General features: G+C 55.2%; 6 protein-coding genes across 6 annotated transcripts; 2 read left to right on the top strand and 4 right to left on the bottom strand.

The window, feature by feature from the left end:
• Positions 1 to 161: 161 nt before the first annotated feature.
• MAM_03291 (uncharacterized protein) lies at positions 162 to 4,003 on the bottom strand (the record flags this gene model as incomplete). Its single annotated transcript, XM_040822090.1, has 6 exons — positions 162 to 262; positions 343 to 440; positions 554 to 665; positions 1,340 to 1,654; positions 1,723 to 2,226; positions 2,287 to 4,003. The coding sequence occupies 6 exons, from the start codon at positions 4,001 to 4,003 to the stop codon at positions 162 to 164; spliced, it is 2,847 nt and encodes a 948-aa protein (XP_040679895.1).
• A 1,434-nt stretch (positions 4,004 to 5,437) lies between these two features.
• Positions 5,438 to 5,964, bottom strand: MAM_03290 (Dynein light chain-related protein; the record flags this gene model as incomplete). The annotated part of the gene is made up of 3 exons (XM_040822089.1): positions 5,438 to 5,542; positions 5,595 to 5,882; positions 5,947 to 5,964. The coding sequence occupies 3 exons, from the start codon at positions 5,962 to 5,964 to the stop codon at positions 5,438 to 5,440; spliced, it is 411 nt and encodes a 136-aa protein (XP_040679894.1).
• A 2,351-nt stretch (positions 5,965 to 8,315) lies between these two features.
• MAM_03289 (DEAD/DEAH box RNA helicase) lies at positions 8,316 to 10,396 on the top strand (the record flags this gene model as incomplete). Its single annotated transcript, XM_040822088.1, has 5 exons — positions 8,316 to 8,557; positions 8,609 to 8,802; positions 8,878 to 9,315; positions 9,374 to 9,865; positions 9,918 to 10,396. 5 exons carry the CDS (start codon positions 8,316 to 8,318, stop codon positions 10,394 to 10,396), a joined length of 1,845 nt encoding a protein of 614 aa, XP_040679893.1.
• Positions 10,397 to 10,760: 364 nt separating this feature from the next.
• MAM_03288 (Aldehyde/histidinol dehydrogenase) lies at positions 10,761 to 12,803 on the bottom strand (the record flags this gene model as incomplete). Its single annotated transcript, XM_040822087.1, has 2 exons — positions 10,761 to 12,500; positions 12,642 to 12,803. The coding sequence occupies 2 exons, from the start codon at positions 12,801 to 12,803 to the stop codon at positions 10,761 to 10,763; spliced, it is 1,902 nt and encodes a 633-aa protein (XP_040679892.1).
• Positions 12,804 to 13,964: 1,161 nt separating this feature from the next.
• Positions 13,965 to 18,724, bottom strand: MAM_03287 (phospholipid-translocating P-type ATPase domain-containing protein; the record flags this gene model as incomplete). The annotated part of the gene is made up of 3 exons (XM_040822086.1): positions 13,965 to 14,868; positions 14,944 to 18,152; positions 18,242 to 18,724. The coding sequence occupies 3 exons, from the start codon at positions 18,722 to 18,724 to the stop codon at positions 13,965 to 13,967; spliced, it is 4,596 nt and encodes a 1,531-aa protein (XP_040679891.1).
• A 4,383-nt stretch (positions 18,725 to 23,107) lies between these two features.
• MAM_03286 (uncharacterized protein) lies at positions 23,108 to 25,001 on the top strand (the record flags this gene model as incomplete). The annotated part of the gene is made up of 2 exons (XM_040822085.1): positions 23,108 to 24,334; positions 24,396 to 25,001. 2 exons carry the CDS (start codon positions 23,108 to 23,110, stop codon positions 24,999 to 25,001), a joined length of 1,833 nt encoding a protein of 610 aa, XP_040679890.1.
• Between the last annotated feature and the right edge of the window lie 425 nt (positions 25,002 to 25,426).

Raw genomic sequence — 25,426 nt, 5'->3', positions numbered from 1 at the left:
CAAAGTATGATTTTGCCACTTCTCGACTTCAACCCGTCGTCGGCCGGGCTCGCGCCTGGTCGTACGCTTCCCGCCGCGACCCGTGCGCGCATCCCCAGCCCTTCTCCGTCGACCGTCTCCCGCCGGGACGACGCGCCTTCGCCGCCGGATGCCCGGCAGATTCATGACGCCGGCACGGGAGCCGGAGCCTCGGTGCCAGATCCCCCAGTGGCGTGGCGGCTCGGAAGGAAGAGAGGCATGTAGGTGACGCCGAGCGCCATGACTGCCACACGCCATTCGTTAGCTTTGCGGTCCCCCTCGACACGGCGGTCACGACGACGGCGACAACGAGCGTCTTCGTACCGGACATGAGGACGGAGAAGACGCCGGGCGTGCTCGACGCCCTGGTCGCTTCCGCGCTCTCGCCTAGCCAAGTCTGGATGGCGAAGACGACGGCCGCCCTGTTGGAAGCATCGTCAGCCGTCTGTTGTTTTGGCCTGGGGCCCTTGGCCGTGCCGCCGGCCCCGGATTGCCAGCGTCGCGCGACGTCTGGTCGGTCCGTCGCGCCACGTACCATCCGATGTACCTGTTGCGCGTGAACATGGCGGCCATGGGTAGCGTGGAGGAGATTGTGGACGAGAAATCCGCCTTGTCGCCCGAGGCGGCCGGTTCCTGATAGGGGACGACTGTTGCGCGCAGCGTCAGCATCTCGCCTCTCCTGTCCAGCAGAGAGCTCGACTGGCCCGTGGCGGACGCGGCATTCTACGCCCGTGGCTTGGGAGGTGGTCGAAGAGGTCGGGTCGCTTACTCAGGTCCGGCCGTCGCATGTCCTTGGTTGGCAGCATGATTGAGATGGGCAACTGGCTGTTGGAGGGTTGGAGAGGGAACAGAGTTGAAGCTTCTCGCCGGCCAGCTCGTCCGCGCAGCCGACCGGACCGTGCATGAAAAAGTGGGTCGGCGGTCCGCCCAACACGTCTGCCAAAGCCCAAGGCTGAGCAGAGGCAGCAGAGGCGAGGCAAACATTGCACATTTTCCACCTCGATGCGCATCCACGCCCAGCACCAGACACACAGACCTCGTGAGCTTGGAGAGTTGGATTGTCCTGAATACCATGTACGAGATGACGCTCATCACCGACGGATGCCCGCGCCGACAACCTGTCACACACCCCAAACCCGTCCTTGTCGCCCGAGAATGCAACGCCCCGAAACACCAAATGTCACTTAACCCTCGCTCCGTCATGGTAATCACGGTACTCGTACAATGACCCTCCATGCCAACGCGCCAGCTTCCCGAATTGCACAAGCTAAACAACTCCTCTTCCGTCTGCTAATGACGGCATTCCATCCCCTTTGTGCACATATCGCTCGCACCATAATCTCCATGTCCGAGCCGAACTGCCTCTTCTGAGACTCTAAATGCATCCTGGCCGCCGCAGAGAAGCTGCCTTTTCGATCAAGAATCGGTGACGATGACGGCTTCATGATTTCCGCGAGGGCTGGCGACTGTGGCTGTTCCGCAAAGCCCGTAATGCAGTCAATGACAAGCACTCGGTTCGACCCTGCTCTGCCAAATGTGGGATCGACGAGAAATTCCGATAGCGCCGTGCGTGGCTTTTTGATCAGTTCGGAAATGTGAATCACGGTAAACTCGTAAAACTTGTGCAAGGGGTGTCCTGGTACGGGTTAGACATATACACCGCCTGTCGTGCATGTATTGGCCGTGCGAGGGCGTAAGACCTACCAGTCCTGAACGAGGCTCTCGAGCTATGAGCCGTTTCACTCCCTCCCATCCCATTCACATGCTGCATCGTCGGGCTTGACGCAGGCGACCTCACGACCCTTACCCTCTGCGATGGAGCACAAGGATGGGCCGTGACAAAGTTGACATCGTACGTCAGCGGATACTGGTACTCCTCCTCCTTGCTTCCGCCAATCGACACAAAGAACTTGCACCCTGCAGGATATGAAATCAGTTCGGGATATTTGGTACAATGCTCGACCGTCGGCGTTGGGACCATCTCCGAGAGCGGAGTGGCCGGTACAGCCTCGGGAGCCGACGTGAGGTCCAAAGACAGGAGCTCGACATGAACCGCCGGCGGGGGCGTGGTGTATTTGTTCTCGTGTGGGATGATGAAGTCCGCGGCTTGGACGGAATTCTCCTTGCCGCTGCCCAAGATGGACGATTCGCGTTCAACCTTTTTCTTGCCCCAGAGCCTGGCTTTCTTGCCCAGCTGCGCCATGTCGTCTATTGCAAAGGTGTGTGTCAGCGATTCAAGATATTCCATGACGTGGCGAGTCGACTCACCGGGGACATCATCAACCTCTATCGTCAGCCAGCCATCCTCTGCACCTTCTGGAAGGACGTCGGTTGAAATCCAGCCCATGCACTCCGCTGCCCCCTTGCCTGCCGCAAGCACACGTCCGACAATGCAGCTTGTGCTCCAGAAAGACTTGCCCGAGTAGACGAAGCCTCCGGACAAGTTTGCAAATGGGCCGAGCTTCGCCATTGCCTCGGTGTCATTCTCCAAAAGCGTGGCCATGAGGTAGTGGCACAGGGAGTCGCCGGGAATGATGAGGCCAAACACGTATGACTTGGTCAGCCAACCAGACTCGTGAAGGGCAGCAGCCAGCCTTCGCCGTTGGGCTTGTGCACGACCCTTGTGTTTGCCATGGTTACATGTAATGTCCCAAGCCCCGAAATTTGATGAATGTCTCGATATTATGGATAGCGAGCTCGTTCTCCGCCCCGGAGTTTCCTCGACTGCATTCTGCGCATTCTCTGAAATTTTAGTCTCGTATCTGTCTATTCCCGGCCACATCAGATTCCTGGCAAAATGGGTCAGGCCCTCGACCTGACGTTCGCTATTGCGTCCCTTCACAGTGTAGTGGTAGGGCCGCGACGCGCTCTTTTTGTGATATCGATTTGTCACCCTACTGGCCAGCGCCCCGAGCCAGCTGCTCCCACGCCGTGGTGGCGGAGGCCGCTCAGGCAAAGGATCATCTTCTTTGACAATTTCAATGTTGTCGAGCCAACTTCGAGCCAAGAGTAAAGACCATTTGACCGTCTGGGATGCTGCTCGTTCGAAATGGACGACGTCTATGGGTCTTATTCCAGTGACGCCATATTCGATCCCTTCTGTGACGGCATCCAGTCTGATGAGAAGCTCCGTCGCAAGCAGAATCTGTATGAGGAGCCAGTACTTTTCTTCGGCGCGCTCCTTGGCATCGTCGGTATCATGAATCGCTGTGTCATCGTCAAGCTCGTCACCGTCATTTTCCCCCCAGAGCACCTGGCCCAGGCGGATCCTCCATTCCACTCGAGAAAAGTCTATCCAGACGTTTGCAACGCCAAGGCACTTTAGCAAGGCCCGAATCTGATTGTTGAGGCCGTATTGGTCTGCCTGGTCAGTAACGGTGTCGGTGGGCCGCATGAAGCTGTGAAAGAGGTTCTTGTACGTTTCCACGGAAGTTCTTGATTTCAGGTCGTTATGCCTATAGATGTCGCTGTTTCGCTGGAGGCGGTCCAGGACCTCGGGCTCTGGGATACGGCGCAGCATTCCACTGTTTGACAACATGTTGGCTCTGGCTTCCACAATCACCTTGGCTTTGGTGCCGAGGCTTTCGAAGCCAAATTGTTCTTCTTCAAGAGAATCGCCCGCCGGAAGTTCGAGAGCTGCTTGATATCCCATGGTTCCCTTTTCCAGTCCCTGCATGCTCACCATATTTGGCCGCTCTCGACACTTGATGTGGAAGTGAGCCTTGTGCTTCTCTTGCAACTGCCGCTTGGCGGCGGCGTCATTCTCGGCGTCCCTGGTCAAGTGAGGCCAGGCCGTCATGGCACCCCAAGCCTTGTCCTCGATTTGAACGTGATCCGTCAAGTCTCTGATTTCAAGCTCCTCGTCAAACAGAAACGCAACGCTGGGATGAGGAGCGCCATAGAAGTGGCTCTCATTCCGCGCAAAGAATTGCGGTGCTCCAGAGAAGAGTTTCTCAATGTCTTGCTCACTCAAGGTTGTCGACATGGTCCTGCTGTTGGGCGTCGCCGGAAGAGGTTGCTTCGTGAGCCATGAAAATGCCTGTCGAAAGGCCGGATCAATATAGAATCCCACGGTGTCGCCACTAGGTGTTGGCTGAGCCGAGGCGGATGCGTGGATGATTCGGGACTTTGAAGAGACGAGTCACGAGACTGGGTGGCGATTGACAGACAATTGATCTTCGACCACCGGCGGCAGCAGTTCGATTCGTGGATGGACAGATGCAGAGTGGAAGTCGGACATCGACGGACGTCTCGATGCAGGAAGACGTTCTGCGCACTCGCGGTCTCGCACTTTAATGTTGGCGTGCCGCGTGAGTGGCGTGACCCGTCCCGTCGTTGCTCTCAAGTGCTGGCTGACTTGGAAGCGCCGTGAGATGCTCGGCATGGACGGGGGGCGCATGTGTTGCAAAGGGCTTGAAGTAAGTGACCAATGGCTCAATGCAAGGAGGACGCATGCCCGGGACTTGATGCGCGAGCGAGTGAGTGGTGACACGGGCAATTGAGAGATGACAGAGGTCAAATGTGGGAGACGCTGATCTCACATGGTCAGAGTCGGAGACTCAAGAGGTTGGGAACCTCAGGCCCTGGTCCCTTATTCCTTATTCCTGCCTTCCCCGCAATCTGGTTAAGGTAGGCACGGCCTGGCAGGCGAACGCCGAAGAGGCTCTAGCCTGGCGCCAGATTCACCCAATCACCTGCACCAACCGTCCCGTCAGCGCCGCCCTGCCCCCGGACCGGCATCTGCATATGGCATCGGCCCATCTAGAGTTGAGGGCGTTGGCGTCCTGCCAACCTGAAAGAAGCTTGGGACCGAGGGAGATACAGGCACCTCCCCAGGTACTTGGTATGCAGTCAATACTACCTAAGTGCTTAGTAGATACTGAGTACTTAGTAGGCACTTACCTAGGTGCTCAGGCGCCCGGGTACGTTCTATGTACATTATGTACGGAGTACGGAGTAGGTACTTGGCTTTTATTTAGGACCCACCAAGAACCTCTCTCCGCCAAGTGCTCGTGCTCCATGCACGAACTGGTGCGCTCTGCCGGTTGATAGTACTAATGGGCAACCAATGCTAGATAGTCTCCGGCATGAAGCTGCACAACTCAAAACGCCACTCCACTACCCGTTGTGCCGATAATGTGCGCACGGCATGCGGGTTTTACGTGGTACCTTGGGAGGTCAATCAGACATGATCAACTCACCAACACGGAGCATTAAACCTTTACGCAGCGTTTGGCCAATCCGTCCTTCACTGGACCCATGCGAGACTCGGGGCTTACTACATGTACGACCTCTCTGGGGTATCATTCATCCTGTACGCCGTGTCGTTCTAGCAGCAAAGCGGTCATGCTCGTCCCCGTGCATATTCACCACTCAAAACCCTCTTTCTCATGTTGCATCTCCGTCAATCCGCTCCGTCTCAAGCGGATGGTGTGTCGTGAATAACGGTGAGGACGTATTTGGCATCGGGCACGATGACAATCTCCTGTTTCTTTGTTCGTAATCTCAGAAGTCGCAATTCATCCTGTTCTGATTTTAGCCCAGAATTCCGTCTGCGTCCGGATCGGTAGAGTGACCTCGGTATCCACCTCCTCCACCAAATGGCCAGACGTTTTGACAAAGTTCCAAATCATGGCCGCGAAATCCTCAACCCCTTGCGATTCACTTGCTTCCGCTGCGGATGCCTCGTTGGAGAACGACGCCGTTGTTGCCGCATCGCGAGCCTTTGCGGTTCGTAAAGCCGACAATTCGCCGCTCGTCTTCAGGATCGCGCCGCTGGTTCTGTCGAGAACAATACTCGCCCGGACGCCTCGTTTCTTAGACAGTTGCCCAAGCCTCTCTTCTAGAGCGTCGTGAACCTTGGGCTAAAATTAACATTAGCATCGTTCTTGAGCCTAACCAAGCGCCCCCTTCAAAGACTGCACCTACCGTCGAAGAGTCTGTCATGGTCACTGTAAGGGAGCTTGGAATCCGTTGCAGTCTTGAAAAGGAGATCGCACGCGCATTGGTCAATAGGCAGACGTGGGGTAACTCCCGGCCGGTGACGACAGGAACGGCGTTCTGCCGAAACACACCGCCAAAATTTGATGGACCACCGATAGAACTCCTCTGTCAAATCAATTAGCACACATAAAACTCTCTTCACAGCCGTTCCAGCGATCATCACAATGGGCTCTAGTGCCAAAAAAAAGAAGGAGAAACAGAAAGACTTCCAGGTATGAAAACTCTTCGGCGATGGCGGTGGCGGTGGCGGTGGTGATGTGACGAATCATAGTTGGCTGAAGAAATCTCAACGTAGAAGCCCAAATATAAGGTGGGAAAGACAAAACCAAAGGCCTCCAATTTCACGGACACTAGCTTCAAATCTAAAGGTTCGATAACAACCCAAGCACTCTAGACTTGACAAGCCGCTAATCGCCGAGGACAGCCATTGTGGTTGGACAGCAATCCCTATCCACGGATGCACCAGACTACGTCCAACAATTCAAGCACAATTTGTCGTTAGCCGCCTCATCAAGATCAGATAAACAACGCAGAGAAGCCTTGGCCTTTTTGACGAGCCAACTATCTGCCGACCAGCCAACCAATCCTGTTGGCACAATTCCCCTGCTGAATAAACTTCTCCCCCTAATTTCTGACAGCTCTACCCCAGTGAGAGCTCAACTTTTGAAATTGCTCCGGGCCCTCCCAGGAGAAGAGGTCAAGCACTGCACAGACCATGCATCAATGTATATACGAGCCGGGATGACACACTTATCCGCCGACATAAGTAACGACTCGCTCGCCGTGATGGAATGGTTGCTTGACGTAGCTGGTTCCGAGCTGGTGAACTGTCCAGGTGGGTGGGTTAAGACTCTAGGCACGTTCTGCGCAATCATGGGCTGGGCTACGTCTTCCTCCAGTGGAGGCTGGACTTCGGCCACACGCACGTCAATGAAGGCCAAGGACGCCCAAAACTTGACAAAACAGATCATGGCGCTGTCTCGTTTTCTCAAAACCGGTTTCGCGGATGAATCAACACAAACAGAGTACCCTTGTCAATACTGGGATACTCTGTACAGAGTACCTCGTGCCCCAAATTCCTTCGAATATCTCAATCTCTCTGGCGCCCGCCGTGACGAAGAAAGCGAAATGTATTCAAATCGAGCGGCTCGACAAGAAATATTTTGCAAAAGGTTTCTCGATGCCGTTAACAAGGGCCTCGATAAGGCCAAGAAAGAAGGAGGTGCCCCTGGTCGTGCTGCCTCGTCAACAGAACAGATCTTGAAGGATGGCCTGGCTGACTATGAGCCTTCAACTGCTATGGATACACAAGATTTGCTCGATTTATGGTGAGGGTCGACATTTGTCATCAGTGACACACCCCAACACACGAGATTGCAGCGTTCAGCTCGATTTGCCAATCCCTTTGGCAGCTACGAGCCAGCTGGCTCCCATTACTAAGTGTGTTCCATGTGCTGGATGGAGCACGGCCAGTCCTGCGTGTGTGGCGTAGCCCAGGGACAAGAAGACAGCGGATCCCGGTGCGTGGCATGAAAATGCCTCTGAGCAGCAGGTATCGCAATACCCCACGTGCGTTGGCCATGTTGGCGAGCCACCTCTCGTGACTTGCCATTCAGCTGGCATGAAGTCTAATTCTGTAATTAGGATATAGTCCTCGAACAACTGGATGCAGCGCTCTGCTTGCATCTCAAGTGACGTGAATATACCGCGTTTAATGAAGCCCAGGACCACGAGGGTCGAAGTATTTTGATGCATTCAACTGCAGCAGAAAGTTGTAGCCCAGTCTTTGCACAAGTCAACCTGATCCTGGTCGCAAGTGTAAGGTGTCAAAAGAAGCTGTCAGTCTCGTCAACACATTGACCAGCTGTCGAGCTCTCCAGCAGCTGTAAGTGTTTACAAATAAAACTCTCCTCTTCCTCGTCTTTCCTTCCCCACTTCCTTCCTTCCTGCCTTCCTCCTCCCTTCATTCCTCCCCCAATTTCCGTTTCCTTCCTATGCTTCCCGTTTCTTTCTAGATATCGAGAAGACTTGTTTCACTAGTTGCCTGCTCACTCCTCTATTTCTCTCGTTGGGGCCATTGTAGCTTCTTTGCAAAGTGAGACACGGCTCTCCTCGTTTTCCTCTCCTGCGCCTGCATGTTCATTATATTTCTGTTCGGGCTATGTGAGCTGCAGCACTTCCCCGCGCCTATGCCAGACGCTGATCTGGGATTGCGCCTGCAATTCGTTACCGTCGAGCACGTAGAGGCTGAAAACTAAATCGACTCTTAGAATTCGCCCCTTGCAAGAAATACCATGGAAAGCCATACCAAGCCTCCCGCTGCAGCCCCTGGTGCCTGGGTTGAGCCGCAGAAGATCGACTACTCGGCCTTCAATGGCGATGGAAGTACGAAGACCGAGGACTTTGATGGATCTGCGCCGATCTATCAGTGGAACGATGAGTTCGGGGATGTAGGACCGAAATACGAAGCGTTGGAGCTCGAGCTTTTCGGTGACCCTCAGTCTCGTCATGATCGTGCCGGATTAGATTTTTCCAAGTAAGTGTACCACACATAGACAAGGACCTCAAATTCATTTAACAACGCCAGGATCGAGAAAATCAGCGTCGAACAGGAAGGGCCTGTCAGGATTCAGCCCATCAGGACTTTCAAGGATGCCGCACTTCATCCTGTCATGGCAGAGAATATTGCCTTGATGGGATATGATGCTCCCACGCCTATCCAAAAATACACCATTCCATCAATGCTCCAGGGTCACGATGTAATCGGCATTGCGCAGACAGGTACGAAATAAGCCGCCCACCGCCGACATTTTCCCCGCCGGCTCATTGATTGACTAAACACCGTTGTTATTACAGGATCCGGCAAGACAGCTGCATTTTTGATCCCCATTCTGAGCAGACTCATGGGCAAGGCCAAAAAGCTGGCCGCTCCTCGCCCTAACCCAGCCACATACCGTGAAGGCGTTGATGCCGTCACCGCTGAACCATTGGTCTTGGTGGTCGTGCCAACTCGGGAGCTAGCTGTGCAGATATTCAATGAAGCTCGAAAGTTCTGCTATCGCTCTATGCTTCGTCCATGCGTCGTGTATGGCGGTCTACCTATGAGTCAGCAAATTGGTTTGCTGAGCAAGGGATGCGACGTTCTCGTTGGGACCCCCGGGCGGTTGGTGGACTTCGTATCTCGTCCGCACATTTTGACCCTTCGCCGCCTCAAACACATGGTCATCGACGAAGCAGATGAAATGCTCGATTCTGATTGGAATGACGACCTCGGCCAGATCCTCACAGGCGGAGGTAGGTGTGACACCTTTCTCGTTCCGTGCTAGAATAAACAGGCTAACACCGCATACAGAACAGGACGAGGGCAATGTCAAGTACGGTCTCTTCTCAGCCACGTTCCCCAAGGCTGCTCGAGAACTTGCCAAGGAATACTTGTCGGCGGCTCACGTCCGATTCCGAGTTGGCAGAGCTGGCAGCACCACGGAGAATATCAAGCAGGTGATACTTGCCACAGAGCGAGATGAGAAGCGAGATACTCTTCTCCGTCTTCTCAATCAAATGACTGGTGTGAGAACCATTATTTTCGCCAATAGTCGCAGAGAAGTCGACAACTTGGACGATTTCTTGTACAACATGGGCCTGCCGGTCACTTCCATGCACTCCGAACGAACTCAAAAAGAACGTGAAGCCGCGCTACGCTCTTTCCGCGCTGGCCAGGCTCCAATTCTTATTGCTACTGGGGTCACTGCTCGGGGCATTGATGTTCGTAACGTCATGCATGTTATCAACTACGACCTCCCCAACATCGAACATGGTGGAATTGAAGAGTATACTCACCGAATTGGTAGGTCGGTCGTTGGGGGAATGTCGGTAATACTTCTAACTGTTCCTTGTAGGTCGAACTGGGCGTATTGGGCACCGAGGGTTGGCGACATCCTTCTTTGACCCCGTCGACGATGAGTCCTTGGGGAGCGTTCTCACTAGGACCCTCCTAGAAACAAAGCAGGAGATCCCTGAGTTTTTAAGGATCTTTGTTCCAGAGGGAGATGCAGCCATTAATCTTCGTTTTGAAACGGAGTCTGACTACGACCCTGAAGAGGCCCCTGGCCAAGGGCAGGCAGGTGATGTTTCGGGCAATGACTCTTGGGGAGCAGGGCAAACAGAGAATATAAATGGTAGTGGTCCTGGATGGGGTAATCCTCAGTCTAACGGTGCGACTTCTTCGGCTCCTGTCAACAACGGCTGGGGAGGTGAGGCTGCCGCAATCGCTCCGGCCTCGACAAACAAGGGCTGGGGAGGTGAGACTGTCGAAGCTGCTATTCCTACCAACAACGGTTGGGGAGCTGATAGTTCAGCCGTGGAAGCTGGTTGGTAAATCTCTAGGGCCATCATGTTGCCGGTCATACGTTGTGGTATGGCACGGGTAGTTTTACGCAATGTGATACACGCAAGCCTTTGCTCATAAAAACGGCAGGTTTTCAGATAGCTAGCCACAGAATGAATGCTGATCAATAATTTTTCTTTGCCAATTCAACAAATGCGACTATGGGGGGGGTGAGCGGCGTGTGCGGGCGGTAGGGATTCGCAGCTCGAAAATCGTCAGCCTTTGAGCCCGAAGAGTCTTGAAAGAAGGAGCACCGCCCTTTTCCTCGACTGAGGTGCAAGCACTGGGGCCTATTACCAAAGGCCGTGAAATGGAAGGCAAGCTTCGAGGATGACGGCGTGCAGCGGTGGAATAATCACATGTTGCCCAGTATCTTGGCCAACCCTTTGACTTTTCTCGGTCCCTCTCCGTAGCCGACCTCCACAACACCGTGGGCAAATGCCCAGCCCCGTTCCTGACTGGGCACAGGATACTGCACAGGCGGGGGAATCCCCGTCCGAATGCCCAGCCAGCCGAAGCGATCCTCGCAGACACTCTTGATATTACACAGGCCCCGGAGGCCCTCCTCGCCGGCGAAGCGGCCGTAGCCAGAGCCAGCAACCCCGCCGAAGGGGAGTTGAACGGCATAGTAGGCGGCAAAGTCGTTGACGGCAACCATGCCGGCCTTGAGGCCGCGGACGATGGGGCCCAAGGCGGGGTCGCGCTCAGAGCCGTGGACGGAAGCGCCGAGGCCGAAGTCGGGTGCGTTTGCGACGGCGAGCATGTCGTCCGCGGAGGAGGACGCGGCCCTCAGCATGGTCAGGACCGGGGCGAAGCACTCGTGCTGGGCGATGCGCATGTCGACGGTGACGTCGACGAGCAGAGTGGGCTGGAAGTAGTGCCCCTTGGGGTAGTCGGGGTGGACGTGTCGGCTGCCGCCGGCGAGGAGCCGGGCCCCGTGCCGGACGGCGTCGGCGATGAGCTCCTCGAGCCGGTCGAAGGAGGCGTCTGATATCAGGGCGCCGACGTCGGCGTCGGGGCCGAGGCGGAGCGCCCTGACGCGGGGCGCGAGCATGTCGACGAGGCGGTCGTAGACGGCGCCGGCCGCGATGACGCGCTCGATGCCGATGCAGTTCTGGCCGGCGGCCTGGAAGGTGCCTCGCAGGACGACCTCTGCTATGCGCGCGAGGCGGGGGGCGGCCGAGTCGAGCACGATGAAGGGGTCCTTGCCGCCGAGCTCGGCCACGACGGGCGTCAGGCTCCTTGCGGCGCTGGCGGCGACGTGGTGCGCCACGGCCCGCGAGCCGATGAAGGTGACGTGGCTTACGGCCGGGTGCGAGGTCAGGTGGCCCGCCGTCTGGGGCCAGCAGGCGACGGCCTGGACGAGGTTGGGGTCGTGGCCGTGGGCGGCGAGCGCCCCGCGCGCGACGTCTGCAAAGTGCGCGCTCGACCAGGCCGTCTGCTCCGAGACCTTGACGACGATGGCGTTGCCGGCGAAGAGGGCGCTGACGATGGGGCCCATCATGTTGTGGAAGGGGTAGTTCCACGACACGAGGGCCGAGACCACGCCCAGCGGCTCGTAGTGGACTGTGTTGCGCTTATACGCCATGAGCAGGCTGGTCGGCCGTCGCGAGGGCCTCAGGGCCTTCTCGCCGTGCAGCAGCGTCCACTGGATCTTCTCGACCGTGACCAGGATCTCGCCCAGCTGCGCGTCGACCATGGTCTTGCCGCTGTCCAGGCACGCGGTCCTGCAGATGTCCTCGGCGTGGTCCAGGACGTACTGCATCAGGGAGCCGAGGACGGCTTTGCGTTGGCGAAACGACGTCTGCCGCCACCTTCTTTGGGCGGCCGACGCGGCGGCGACGGCGCGGTCGATGCCGTCCGGCGTGGAGGGGTTGACCAGCCCGAGGAATTGGCCCGTGGCAGGGGCGTAGCATTGGATCGCCGAGGCTCCGGGGATCTTGATGCTGGTCTGCTCGACCGTCGTCCTCGTCTCCGGGAGCTTGGCTGGAGGGACGCGGTATCGAAGAGGTCGGGGGGTGGAGTTGGCGTGGGCGTGGGCCAGGAGACGCGCTGTCATCAGGGAGACGAGAATGACGACTATGGCGCACCCGACCTGGAGGGTGCTTTTCCTGGGGTCCGGATGGGGTCAGCAGTCGCGTCAAGAGCAAGAGGCGGACGGCAGAGGTTTACGCAACGTTGGAGAGGTGCGTACGAAATGTCAAGTCTGGCCGTCGCGTGGTTGCTGAAGTCGTACCACCACGACGCCAGCGGCTCCGGGGAGAGGCGCCCCATTGATCCGAGCCGTCGAAAGCTGCTTGTTGAGGTGCGACGGCACGGCTTTCCTGTCAATCAACGGCTGAGCAGCCGCAGCAACCTCAGCAAGCTCGGCGGCGGGTGTCTGCACATTAGATGGCATACATACATGTCAGGTTGGAGATGGTCGGGAAGGGGGGGGGGGGCGCGCCGAGAGGATCGACACGCGACTCGGAGCTCATGTGGGGCGGAATACGACCGACGATTAGACGAACCAACCATCGCCCATTCTGCGTCCGTTTACGGAGCAGCGACTTGGACGACACCTCTCGTGCTCGTCTCCATGCGTAGAACTGCAATGCTTCAGCACGGCGACAGCTCACGGACTGATCTTCTGGCCGGCAGCTACAGCAACAGTGTTGCTGCAGGCTGTGGTTTTGGTGTTCTGTACCAAAGGTACTTGCTGCCTTGGACACTGCGGCAGTCACATGGCTCCGTCAACTGTTGTTGGCTATGATTAACACGTATACTACTTCTCCTCATCTCCAAAAAGAAAGATGCAATATTCACATGTGCACAGCACCATATCCAGGCTTCCCTCAGGACTGCCACCTCCCGCGCGGCGACGCAAACACCCTTCCATCCTCCTCTATATCGTACCCCCACCGCTCGTGTGCGTCAAGACAAGTGTCTAGAAAGCCACGCAAAGCCAAACACTGGAAAAACAATGCTATTTTAGGCAGTACAGGATCCTCCACCGAACATCCCTTCCTTCTTGCCTGTCTCTTCCAACAGGAGTCAGTTCTAGGCGCGCTACGACGAGAAAAAAATATAAAGATGTGATAAAACGCAAGAAAACAGTCGGAAAATTGTCATGCTCCAGTCAGCAGAACGCCTTGCAAGGATGAAATTTGTTCCCCAACAGCCGAGACGAAGCAATGAAAATTCTCTTTGTCGTGCCGCCATTTGTCGATTTTTTTGGTCGGATGCGAGCGTGTAAAAAGTGATGATGTGTAAACGTTTTTCATCGTCGACGAGTCTCGAAAAGCATTAAAAGAAAAAAAAGGCAAGTGAGTGTCACAAACTCATAGATTGCTCATGCAAATCATTAAAACGCGGGGATGATGACGGCCCTGCTGTGTTCCTATGTTCTAGCGGATATGTAATCGATCCTCTCGGCACACACCGTGGGAATAGCGTCTTTTTGTGTGAGAGAGAGGGGGGGGGTATAGGGGATAACGGGGTGTAACGCAGACATATGATAAATATGATATACAACAACGGTTCAGGGATGAGGTCGTCGCCCACCAATTTCGAAATGCTCCTAAACGTTTGCACTCTTGGTCAAGGACAGTCCACGGAGTCTTGCCTTGAACCGACCGCCCTGAGGCGGCTGAGCGTGAGATTGGCTTGATTCGATCCGTGACAGTCGAGCTGCCGAAGTAAAGTCATTACTCGCCTCGAAGCTGGGTCGGACGCGATCCATCGACATGCGCATTCGGTCGTACGACGGTCTCGCGCGTTCTGTCGAATGACGACCCTGGGCGGGGACGTCGAGCGACATGCGGTTCGCAGTATAGTTTGTCGAATCGCTGCCGTTTTGAGTTCTATTGTGGGTTGTGGCCCGCGTAGCCGTCGACGGCGGATATATTGGTCGCAGGTCTTCGTCCACGCTGCCATATGTCATGTGCTTTGCTTTCCTTGGACTCTCGGACCCTGACTTCCCACTAGAGCTCTCTGCACTGTCGGCTTCTCCTGCAGCGCCCTTGTCAAGATGAGCAAACCGTCCCATAAGCTCTTGTTCCCTGATGATATCGACGTCGTATGGCCAATAGACCTTTTGGAGCGCCTTGATAGCGAATCGAGGAAAGAGGCAAATAACGGGAACGAGAAAGAAGACCGCCCAGAAAGTCGCCTCTCCGTAAACCTGAGCGGCTGTGTTGTAGAAAAAGCCGGATGAGGTGAATGAGGTGTAGATGCCTGTCCAGAAAAAGATGAAAACATCACTGATAACTACAATAAGAAGCATGAGCCAGTCCCAGCGATACGTGTTGATCAAGATGTACCCGTTGATGGCCAAGATGGCCGGATGGGCAACGTATGCACCGAATCGAAGCCTGTCCTCAAGGCCGAGACCATCCAAGGTCACTGATTTGGCAGGGATAAAGAGCAGGTAAGGAATGAAGAAAACCATAACCGACTGGTAGATGCCGTCGACCATGTAGAGCCTAGTGGTGTTGTGTTTGCTGTTAGCACTTCGTCTCCCACGCTGCCGGACGACTTACAGCGCAGGTTCGACTTACCAGAACTTCTTCTGTGTCCACTCCAGACGCTCAATACCGCGGCGATAAAGTTCAGGCACAGCAAGAGAGACCTTGTCCGACACATCCTGGTCGAGGACACCCATGATAGCAACAGGTACGGATGTAAAGAACAGGTTGAACATGAGAATATACGTATAGTCGAAAAGATAGGTCATGTCGTAATCGCAGAAGGCCTCGTACCAGAAGATGGCAAACGTCCAGACCATGTTCTTGTAGAAGAAATTGCTGATACTTTCTGCTAGCCTTCGATAGGACCATCGACCGTGAACAAGTACCAGTCTCTGAAGGAATCGGAACTGGGCAATCGCATAGTCCGAAGACATGGCGGCCTGTCGACCTTCCAATCCGGCAATTCCAACGCCAACATCGGCTTCCTGTATCATGGCTACATCATTTGCACCATCGCCAATGGACAGGGTCATAACATCCAATCCATTCTTGACCATGGCAACAACGGCAGCCTTTTGGGCTGGGCTGACACGGCAGCACAAAACTGACCGGCATTGCTTGCATAACAACAAGAACTTCTGTTTCAGCTTGTCGTGGAGGGCCCAGCGAAGCGTGAAGCCATCAATCACGACCCCGTGTGTCGGGCCAGGGGGTTCGTGGTTCTTCCTAGCCAAAGCAAGATCTTGATCACTTCCTGTTATGCCAAAGACCTGAAGGTATTGATCCAGTTGCTTTTCAACATTCTCAAGGAACGCATCGTCTGAAGTCTCCCCACTCTCGTCTTCTTCGACTCTCAGGTGAATCAGTTCCATGTCGTTACTGAGTAAATTGCAGGAGAAGCCAATGTTGATGGCCGTCTCGACCTTGTCGCCGGTCAGGACCCATAGCTTAATACCAGCCTTGGCAAGCAGAGCGATAGTATCGGGAACGCCATCCTGGAGACGATCCTCGATAGCGGTGCCGCCAAGGAGGTAGAGCTCTTGTTCAATCATGTCCGCCACATTTTCCAGCTTCTCTTCGCGATTTTCGAGAGCCGATGCAGCTTCGTCATGCTCCTTCTTCCAACTGCGGTATTCGGCCTCGGTCAAGTCTTTACGGGCAATGCAGAGCGTACGAAGACCTTCACGAGCAAACATCTCGAGGTGCTCGGCGGTCTCACGTCGAAGTTGCTGCTGCTCACCTCGCTTCAACCGCGCATAAATGACCGAGTCGGCTCCCTTGCAAATCAAGACGATTCGGCCGTCAGGCATTCTGACAATGGAACTCATGCGCTTTCGACTGGAATTGAATTCGATGGTATTGAGTATCGGATAGTGGCGTTCTTCACCCATTACGTTGAGGTTGATGCCGTCGCCTGAGTGGCCCAAAACGGTGAAGCCCATATCACGAGCCGTGGCTACCAAGGCTTCTTCGTCGGGAGATTGCGCCTTGAACGTCATTTTGGGGGGTTCACCCGGAGTCTTCTCTGCAATGACTGTGTGGCAAAGGGCCAATGCTAGCATGAACTCCTCAATGGCTGATTGCTGCTCTTGGCCATTCTCTCCAGCCAGGTCGGAGACGAAATCAGGGGCAATAAACGTCAGGGCATCGTCGTGTAGATATGGGTTGTCGTTGATTTTGCGAAGGCCCTGGAGGGCTCGTACCTTGGCTTCAGCAATCTCGGCCTGAATACGAGCCCCCTCCTTTTCGACATCCACGCCCATCCGCTTCTGCATACCAGCCTGTGCCTCGGTGTATGCTTCGCCGTAGGGTTGCCCGTTGACTGTCGCCTTCTTGAACTCCATGACGTTCTGCGTAAGCGTACCAGTCTTGTCTGAAAATATATACTCAATCTGGCCCACGTCGTCGGATATGTTCCAGGACTTTGGGATGCAAGGCTGGTCAATTGGTTCATAGTACATTTCGACATCACTGAAGATGAAAATCGCCTGAAGCGTCCTCACGACTTCCAGCGTGATGTAAAGTGAGATTGGCACCAAGTTCTGAAACAGAATGATGGCAGCCCAAAAGGTGATGAAACCGCTCATAGGGGCACTTCCACCAATGGACTCAAACTCAAAGAAATGAAGAGAAGCATCAGTCTTGGCCCAAGCAACACCATTCACAATGGCGGCAAGAAGACACATGATGAGAAGGATTCCAAAATTGCAGATGACGTTGAAGTTCATCTCTCTGGCAATTCTAGCTCGCTTGCTTGGTGTAATACCGGCATTCATCATGATTCGCGTGTCGTGACCCGTAAAGACAACAACACCGAGGACCCATTCGGTATTGCGCAAGTTGCAGCCTCGAAGCAGAAGATTGTCAATGGTGATGGGTTCAGTCATATCCTCGGGGTCATCATCCGGATATCCCGGCACAGCCTGCTGCCAGTGAATAGCTCCATTATATTTGTACAGATTGGGATGAGGCGCTTCACTCTCAATCCTGAACTCGGCACGCTCGGCGTCACGGGCATGCCTAATCGATCGGCCACAACGAAGAGCTTGTCGGACTTTTAGGTTAGTCTCGCCATCCAAGTTCTTTGTCTCGACGTAACAGGCTCCATCAGGATCGGATGTAGACAGGATGATGACGTCGGCGGGCAGTTCGTCGTCGTTGTAAATACGCACGAAATCACCAACCTTGAGGCCTTTCCAGGTATCCTTGTTGAAACGCGCGCCCTTGGATGGCTTCGTGTAGTTGATCAGGTCAGATTTCATGTCTTGGATAGCAGCGGCACGCCTTGCATCTTCCAGGTCAGGGAATTGAACGTGAGGGACACCATTTGCAGGCGTCGGGGATGGTACCGGTGTCATCTGAATCTCTTCCTGAGCATCGACAAACGGTTCCCGGTTTCCGAAGGGCGAGGCAATGGATTCGCGAATCGACCTCCGTGTCCGGACCGTTTCTATCGAGGGACGGGCCTCCTCTTCCATCTGGGGGTTTCGCTTGCGTTCCTTGCGCTCGGCTCGACGCGTCCTGGCCTTTTTGGACCATAAGCTTTCGACGGCATGCCAGATAGAACCAAAGAAGCGCGAGTTGGCCTTTTTGAACTTTCGCCACGTTGACACATTATCTTCTTGAACATTGACGTTGTTCCAGTTGTGCAGTTTGTGGACAGAGGCGTTGTTGAGCTCGATATCCAGTATGGTCCTCCGGTAGTCCTCTATAGCGTCTTTGGCCGCGGTGAGGACGATGATGACGATCAGGGGAACGGCGTTCAAGCCCGGGTTAACGCCGCCAAAAATGGGGAAAATCTGCAAGGTAGAAGTGATTAGTGCTCATCAAGACGGAAAAAGCGAGTCAAAGACCACAAAGGCACAAAGCAAGGCTTTCGGGTACGCACAACAAGAATGACCAAGAACAAGAAGAAAATGTTGGCCACGTTATGAAATTGAAACCACAGATTTTTAGGAATGAAGGACAGCGGCGTGTATTTTGCGGTACGGATCTTGTTCCGGGGAAAGGAATATATAGGGCGGCCATCTTCAATCATGTCATCAGGGAGGGGCATGTTGAAGTACAGAGTGCGAGTCGAGTCCTCGTCGTCAGACTCGTCGTCTGTCTCGTCTTGCGGGTCGTCACTGTGATGTTCGTCTCCGCCGCCGTTGTGGTGAGGGTCACGGTCTTCGAACGGCGCACCGTTTCCGTCGTCTCCGGTAACGCTTTTTTCGGAGTGCATTCTCCTGTGCACGCGGTTCAGGAGGGACAGCCGCTTGGTGCGGCTGCTCTTGACCGTCATCTTCCGGGTCGCCCATCGTGCTCTCTGGGTCTGGGCGTTTGACAACATGGCATCCGGGCCAGGGTCTGGACTCGTGGGTGGGCTCATGGTGAGTTTGAAGTAGCGGGCGAATGCCCGTTCAACTCGGGAACGCCAGCCAGTATGCGAATCGTGGGCGACGTGGGAGAAGTGGTGAGGGCGAGTTGCAGTACAGGACCGTTGGCGCGATCGGCGCGAAAGCAAGGTCACACGGGAAGCAACAGCGAGCAAAAGGAGCAGCACCAGAATTCCAACGGCTGGGTGCCGGCGTGACGGGTTGAAGGGAGCAGTCGTTTTCGTCGTGAGGACGAAGGTTTGTTTGGGTAAACTCTCAATTAGATGAGATTTGGAGTCGAGTGCAAGGTGGCCAAGCGGGAAGGAAGGGAAACGCAATTTCGGGCCCTCGAGCGTGGCACTGGCACTGGCGCTGGCGCTGGCACTGGCACCGGCGGCTCAATCCGCCAGCGATCTGGTCAACTGGCTGCGCTGGCGTCAACTGCTCGGGGCGGGCACCACATCGCCTGCGCCTGGTGCGCCAGGGCCCGACGTCAAGTCTTCATTGGAGCTCTCCAGTGCTCGCTGCGCCGTTGACTCGAGCGCCCGCCGGACTTTGCGGGTCGACGGAGTACCAAGCAGGGTACTCTCCGAGGTAGCGAGATACGGCTTCACGCGCGACAAGGCGGCTGGCCAACCACGAATCGTCTAGTACCCAGTACCTAGCTCCGAGCGTGTCGGTACGCGTGGGACCCCGGCACTGCAGTTGGTGGTAGCTCGGCCCCCTGCCACGCGGCTGTATTCTACCGGACTGCTTACTTCCCAAGTACTTACCGCCTGCCTGCTTAAGTATCACTGCTTCAGTACCTGGGTAGGTACTTAGGTAAAGAAGCACTTAAGTACTGGGGCACTTGTTAAGGATTATAATGCGTGTTGGTCATCTCGAATTTTTCGCAAGCCTGGTGTGACGCGTCACCGTTGGACTATCGAGTCAAAGCAGCTGCGATTCTCATCTGTACACGGAGTATGCATAGGCACTTTGTACTTACATACCTGCTCGGGTTCTTGGGTAATAACTTAAGTAGGTACTAGGCGCCGGTTGTGTCCATCCATAAGAAGTACGTACTTAGTCTGCATGATCAGCCCCCCAGGGCTTGCCGGCAAGGGGCATGTTGGCATGGTTGCAAGGGTGCCGCCAATACTACAGAGTACAGTCAGCCGCACCCAAGTCAGTCCTTGGCTTGGAAATCTTAGTCGGATCAGTCGACATGACTGACTGACTTGACGACGCAATGCTATTTCCTACTAGTCCTAACGCATGCGCAACGCAATCCGCTCAACTGTGGAATTTTACATATGTGAAATGGCAGTTGCAGAGCGTACTGTTCGGAGGTTCTATCTACTTAAGTACTTAGGTACATAGGTACGTAGGTATGGAATACGAGGTAAAGCTCGGAGTGCGTAGTACTAAATTTGCGGTCGCTCACGTAAGCGGGTAGCGTTTTGAGGACGGAGGTGGCAGTACTCCGTACCTGGTACTTGGTTCCCGGCCCATCCGGTCGTGGAGAATTCTTCCTGCCGTCTCTTGAACGGCAACGGCATTGACGGCGTGAATTTTCAGCGTTGGGAGGATAAAGGCAACCAGTGGCTCATGTTGGTTTTGGGTTGTGTGAGTTGGGAGTTGGCCCGGCCGAACGTGAACGTCCGTCAGCAGCAGCAATTTTAAAATAGCAAACCCTCAGCAGAGCGCAGAGCTTGCCTGTCATCGCCCCAAACGATCCGATGGAAATACGTACGTACAGAGTACATACAAGCGCCACGATGGTCTGGACTAGTCGCATAACGTCCGGTAGAAATTGACTAGCAGCTTCGGCCTTTTTTTGTGTCGTGATTGATGAATGACGATGGCACTGCCCAGCCCAGCCCGTGCACGCCATTATTGCCATTCATGTTCCTCACGCGCTCCTAGACGCCGGGTGCCCCCTCTCGCTAGCATCGCGCCATCCACACATGCACACGTACGTACGTACAGGTACTCCGTATTCTCAGCAGTATGACAAGAGCCCCTAATTTAGGTGCGGAACAAGGGGACGCGCTTTGCTCGTGCCAAGCGGTGGCTTCCTTCCCTCCGTTGTAGTACGTACGTATTGTAGTGCGGACACAGTCCTGGTCCACGTTCCGGGGGCTGCCGGGGTTCGGCTGGGCGTCCAGTCGACGACGCCCCTGACTTACTTTATTTGCCCAGAGGTTCGTCATTTGGGTCCCCTCTCGACCCGAGTCTGCGTGGGAACAGTGCAGACGATGAGACACTGAAGCATTGCAATGTGCAATCTGCAATGTGCCGTCTCGTCTTTCGCGTCCTGCCGCCCTCCCTGGCGCGCTTAAACCCGCGATGGCATTCCTGCGCCCAGTCCATCCCATTTCCAATTGTCGCTCCGACATGGGCATGGTGATCCCTTGGTTCCCAGCCTCGACGCCAGCTCCAATCTGCAAAGTGGCGGCGGCCTCGGGATCCGCCCCCATCGGGAGTGCCGGTTGTTCCATCCTGCGTTGTGGCGCCAGCCAGCCCTAATCAATCCAGTCTGTTGGTCCAGGTTTCCTACGTGGCCGGGAACCGGTCATGACAATCAAAGGTCATGAGCAGCTGCCAGCCAGCCATCAACAACAACATCAATAACGAACCATCATCCCTACGTCTTCCAAGCTACCTAGTCGTTTCGAATCGCACCTTCCGTGAAGCTCTGGAAGTCCTGTCCACGTTCCCATTCGGCACTCGGGCCACCTCCACTCGCGCCGAAACGTGCCACCTGCATCCGCACAAAGATATTGATTCCACGTCCCTCTGGTTGGATGTAGCTCAGCGCGGTGCGACCACGACTCGTTCGACTACTAGTAAAACGCCCCATTGGGCACATTGAAACTCTCCGCGTGCCACCGTCGAGTCTGTCGGTATCTGTTCCTGGCAGCGAGGCGTTATCTCGTCGTCAATTCGTCATCATCGTGTCTCGCCCACCCCTCGTCACGCAGGACTGATCTCTGGCCCCCGATATTCCTCCTGACATGGGGGTTTGTCCTGGATCGATTCCATCGAGTTTCTTCAAATAAACACTAGTGTTTACTAATAGCCATGGACGTTGTTTCGATAAAAGCGCGGTGAAACTCGGCGCTTACCCATCCTTCGTTGTCCCGGATCCCACAAAGGTCCCTCTTTGTGCGGTGTTTGAAAGCGCTATGATTACACTCAAGTGCACAGGAACAAGAATGCTGACAATCATCTGTGGCCAGGCGGCAACTACGTATACACCAAATAACGTTACCAGTCATGGCGTGGTAGTTCCTTGGTGAGAACCAGCGACATCATCGAGCAAACACAATGTCCACGTCTGTCTGGTCCTAATCACGTACGGAGTAAAAGGGCGGGGATCTTTTATTTGGCACCAACAAGGCAAAGGACGACGAAGCCCAGCTGTGACGAGACCCTTGTCGATCAAAGTGAACCCCTGCTGCAGACCACATGACGACCCTGCTGCTGCTGATGTTGATGGGCAAGCCGTGCCGACACGGCCCTTCCATCAATGTAGATGCGGTCATAAAGTAATTGAATGGGGAAGGGCATGCGTAAACACTGTACGGAGGTTGCCGTACGAAGCACTCGTGCTGGTATTGCAATTGCGGACTTGGAACTGTCCCACGGGGCCGCTTCTACGCGACAATTACTGAGATGCTGAAATCTTGATTATGCCGGGGTGGAGAACACCAGATCAAATACGGAGTAACTAGTAGACGAATAAGCGAATACGCACCATCTTCAATTCATCACTTGTCGTATTTTCGCATCACATTGTAATATACCCGGCAAAAGCGCCGAGACAGAACCGCATCCCCAACTTCTCCCGGCCAAGTTCAAAAAGTTTGGTCACTAGGATATGCCGGCGTAGCATAGAATACGATCCTACATGCTACATGGAGTTGGTGTCAGTCAGAAGTAACTCGACACCTTCATGAACAACCCGTCTTTCCCGCACATGTGCCCAGTAGTCCAAGTGAATGGTCCGCCAATCAAGCGATTTCGACGAATTACAACATGAAACTGGGGATGAAAATTCAAACAGAAACAACCTGCATCTACAAACTCCGCAAAACTGACTGAAGGCACATGACACTGCAACACCGCACCGCCGAGTGCTCCGTAGCAAAGTTCAAATCGACTAGCCCGATTGGGTCCCGGCGCGGTGGCCGCCTCTGGGACGCGACCCGGGGCTCTCAAGCTGCCGCACGTGGCCCCTGCAACATCACAGCGGCCTACGTCAGTCAACATTTTGGATTTTGGTTCAAAGGAACAAGCGCGTCTCGCACCGCACCGTGGTAACGCGACTCGAAACGGGCTGCGGCGAGCCCAGAGCGGCACGCTTTTTTTTTTTTTTCCTTCCTTTTTCCTTTCTTTTCGGGCACGTCGCTATGCCCGCATCGAGCTCCAAGAAACTCCCAAACAGAGGCGGAAGGGGAAACATCCTGAGCTTCTTCCAACCTGTTGCCGCGGCACCACGACCTTTGCGAAGCCGAAGCCCGGTAAAACCCTCTCCGTCCGCGCTGTCCTCGTCTCCGGAGCGATCCGTCACGCCCTCAAAACGAGCGGCAGCGGAAATAGGAGCTTCCGATGACGACGACGAATCCAAGGGTGAGTTTTCGGACGACTCGCTCGAAGACCTCTCGGCCATGCTCAGCCGGAGCAAGAATGCGGTCCCCGTGGAGCAAAAGGTGCAGCATAATCCGTATGCTACACCCAGGACAAAACGAACAGCGGCCAAGTTTGCCTCGCCGTTGGCCATCATGCCGAGACGCAAATTCGACATGAACGCCCTTGCAAAGGATGCACGGCAGGATGACGCCACCACGGCGAGCTCGCTCAGGGTGAAGGAAGTCGTCAGCACCGCCAGGGCCAAGGAGACGAATATTCCGCCCTCCACGGCGGGTGACGCCATTGCCGGCATCATGAAGGATAACGGAGGACAGAACGCCCAGAAAGTGCTTCGGGCCGTCGAGCGATCCGGCACCTCTCAAGCGCAGCCGAGATACCTCTTCTTCGAGGAGGACTACAAGGCGCCGGCCGCCCCCAGGGCTCCGTCTTTCGCGAGAGGGTCCCCGTGGAATCTCCTGACGCAGGGCAGTGCCAGGGCAAGAGAACAGCATTTGATGTCGGGGCTGCCGCAGACCATCTTGCGCAAGAGCGGCGGCCTGCCGGATCCGCTGTTCGACTGGATGCTGGACTCGCTGTGCGTCCAGCCGTCAACCGTCACGAGGCAGGAATACTGCAACATGGTGGCCAGTTGTGCAGAACAAGTCGAGCGCCTCGTCACAGCCGAGCGGCTGCGGCAGTTGTTCGCACGTCTCGGGGCGAGAGATGCCCAGGAGTCGGAGTCGGGCACGCCCCCCGCGTCGAGTGTACGCGGGTCGGATCGTGAGCCGTACGAGGGCCGCGACTGGTCCTGTCTCGTGTCCTTCATCTCCCTGCTCGGACTCGTCGCCGGCCACTTGTCCGTCCAGGCTGCGGGCTACGCTACTCAGACGCTTCTCCGACTATCGCAGGATAGATTTCTGCTTTGCACCGCCGACGTACTGGCCGGGTTCGAATACACGACGCAGCAACTCACCGCCGCCCTTCCAAGTTCCTCGTGGGACAGCTTCGTAAGCAACCACGCATGCTCCGCCGCTCTCATCTGCTGACGACGTCTCCAACAATGCACAGTGCTTCGAAACCTGCTCCCTCCTCGGACGGGGCCAAGACCATCGCACCATCAGAGCCACGTCCCTTCTGTGCCTCCCCATCTCCACCAAGCGAGTACACGACTTGCGGAGGAGGATAGCAGTCGCATCGCTTTTCCAGGACGACTCTCTGGCCCTCCGCAACGCTGAAGACGTCGTCACTCTCCGGGGCATCATGGACATCCTCGACACCGACAGCTTCGCGGTCACTCGCAAAACGGATTTTTGCAATCTCCGCGCCAGCATCATTCTTCTTGACATGGCCATCGACGATGGCTCCGTGGTCAAGTTCGACCACGTCGACGACGAGAAAAAGTTCAACGAGGAGGTGGACGAATTGGCCGGCAAGCTGCAGGAAATCTGGAGAAAGATAAACGACTCGGGCATGAAGTTGGCGAGAACCGAGGCAAAGAGTGTGGTGGAATGGGTGCAGAAGCGGCTGTCGCACAGCGTTCGGACACGAAGAAAAGTAAGAAAGAGCGTGTTTGATTTTCCCGGGCAAGATGAGGATCCTTTTCTGCCGAGGCAGAGAGACTACATGAGAAGGTTTTTTGCAAAAGACGGCGACCGCGACGTCGCCCCCTGTTGAGGAACCTCTTCCTGTCGAGGTGGAGGCGGAAAGGGTTATTTACGCCAAGGGCTAGGATCTTCCTACCGAAATTGACGAGTATACGTACCATCGTTTGTGCCGGGGGTTGACTCCTGAGTTCTACTCAATGTTTCATGATGTATGACTATATTCGGGAACCTCGTGGGTAATCACGAGGCAGGGAACGAGGCGTTCAAGGAAGATGCAGCTATACCCACTTTAGACGTTACGGACAGTGAGAAATACATCTGGTTTATCTTACAGCCTCTAGGCTACGGTCGCATGGATTGAGTACAAAAAAAAAGGGACGACAATACAAGACTTGATGCTGACTGTGAACACGACGCTCTTCCGCACACATGGGCCTTCCGTAAACAGGTCGCTCGGCAATGCCCGCCTAATAAGGCACATGTCGTCGAGCGAGG

Source organism: Metarhizium album, assembly GCF_000804445.1.
Source record: "Metarhizium album ARSEF 1941 chromosome Unknown scaffold_6, whole genome shotgun sequence".
In the NCBI taxonomy this organism is placed as follows: Eukaryota; Fungi; Ascomycota; class Sordariomycetes; order Hypocreales; family Clavicipitaceae; genus Metarhizium; species Metarhizium album.
Note: the sequence above shows the minus strand (reverse complement) of the source record. Positions and strands in the feature narration are given on the sequence as shown.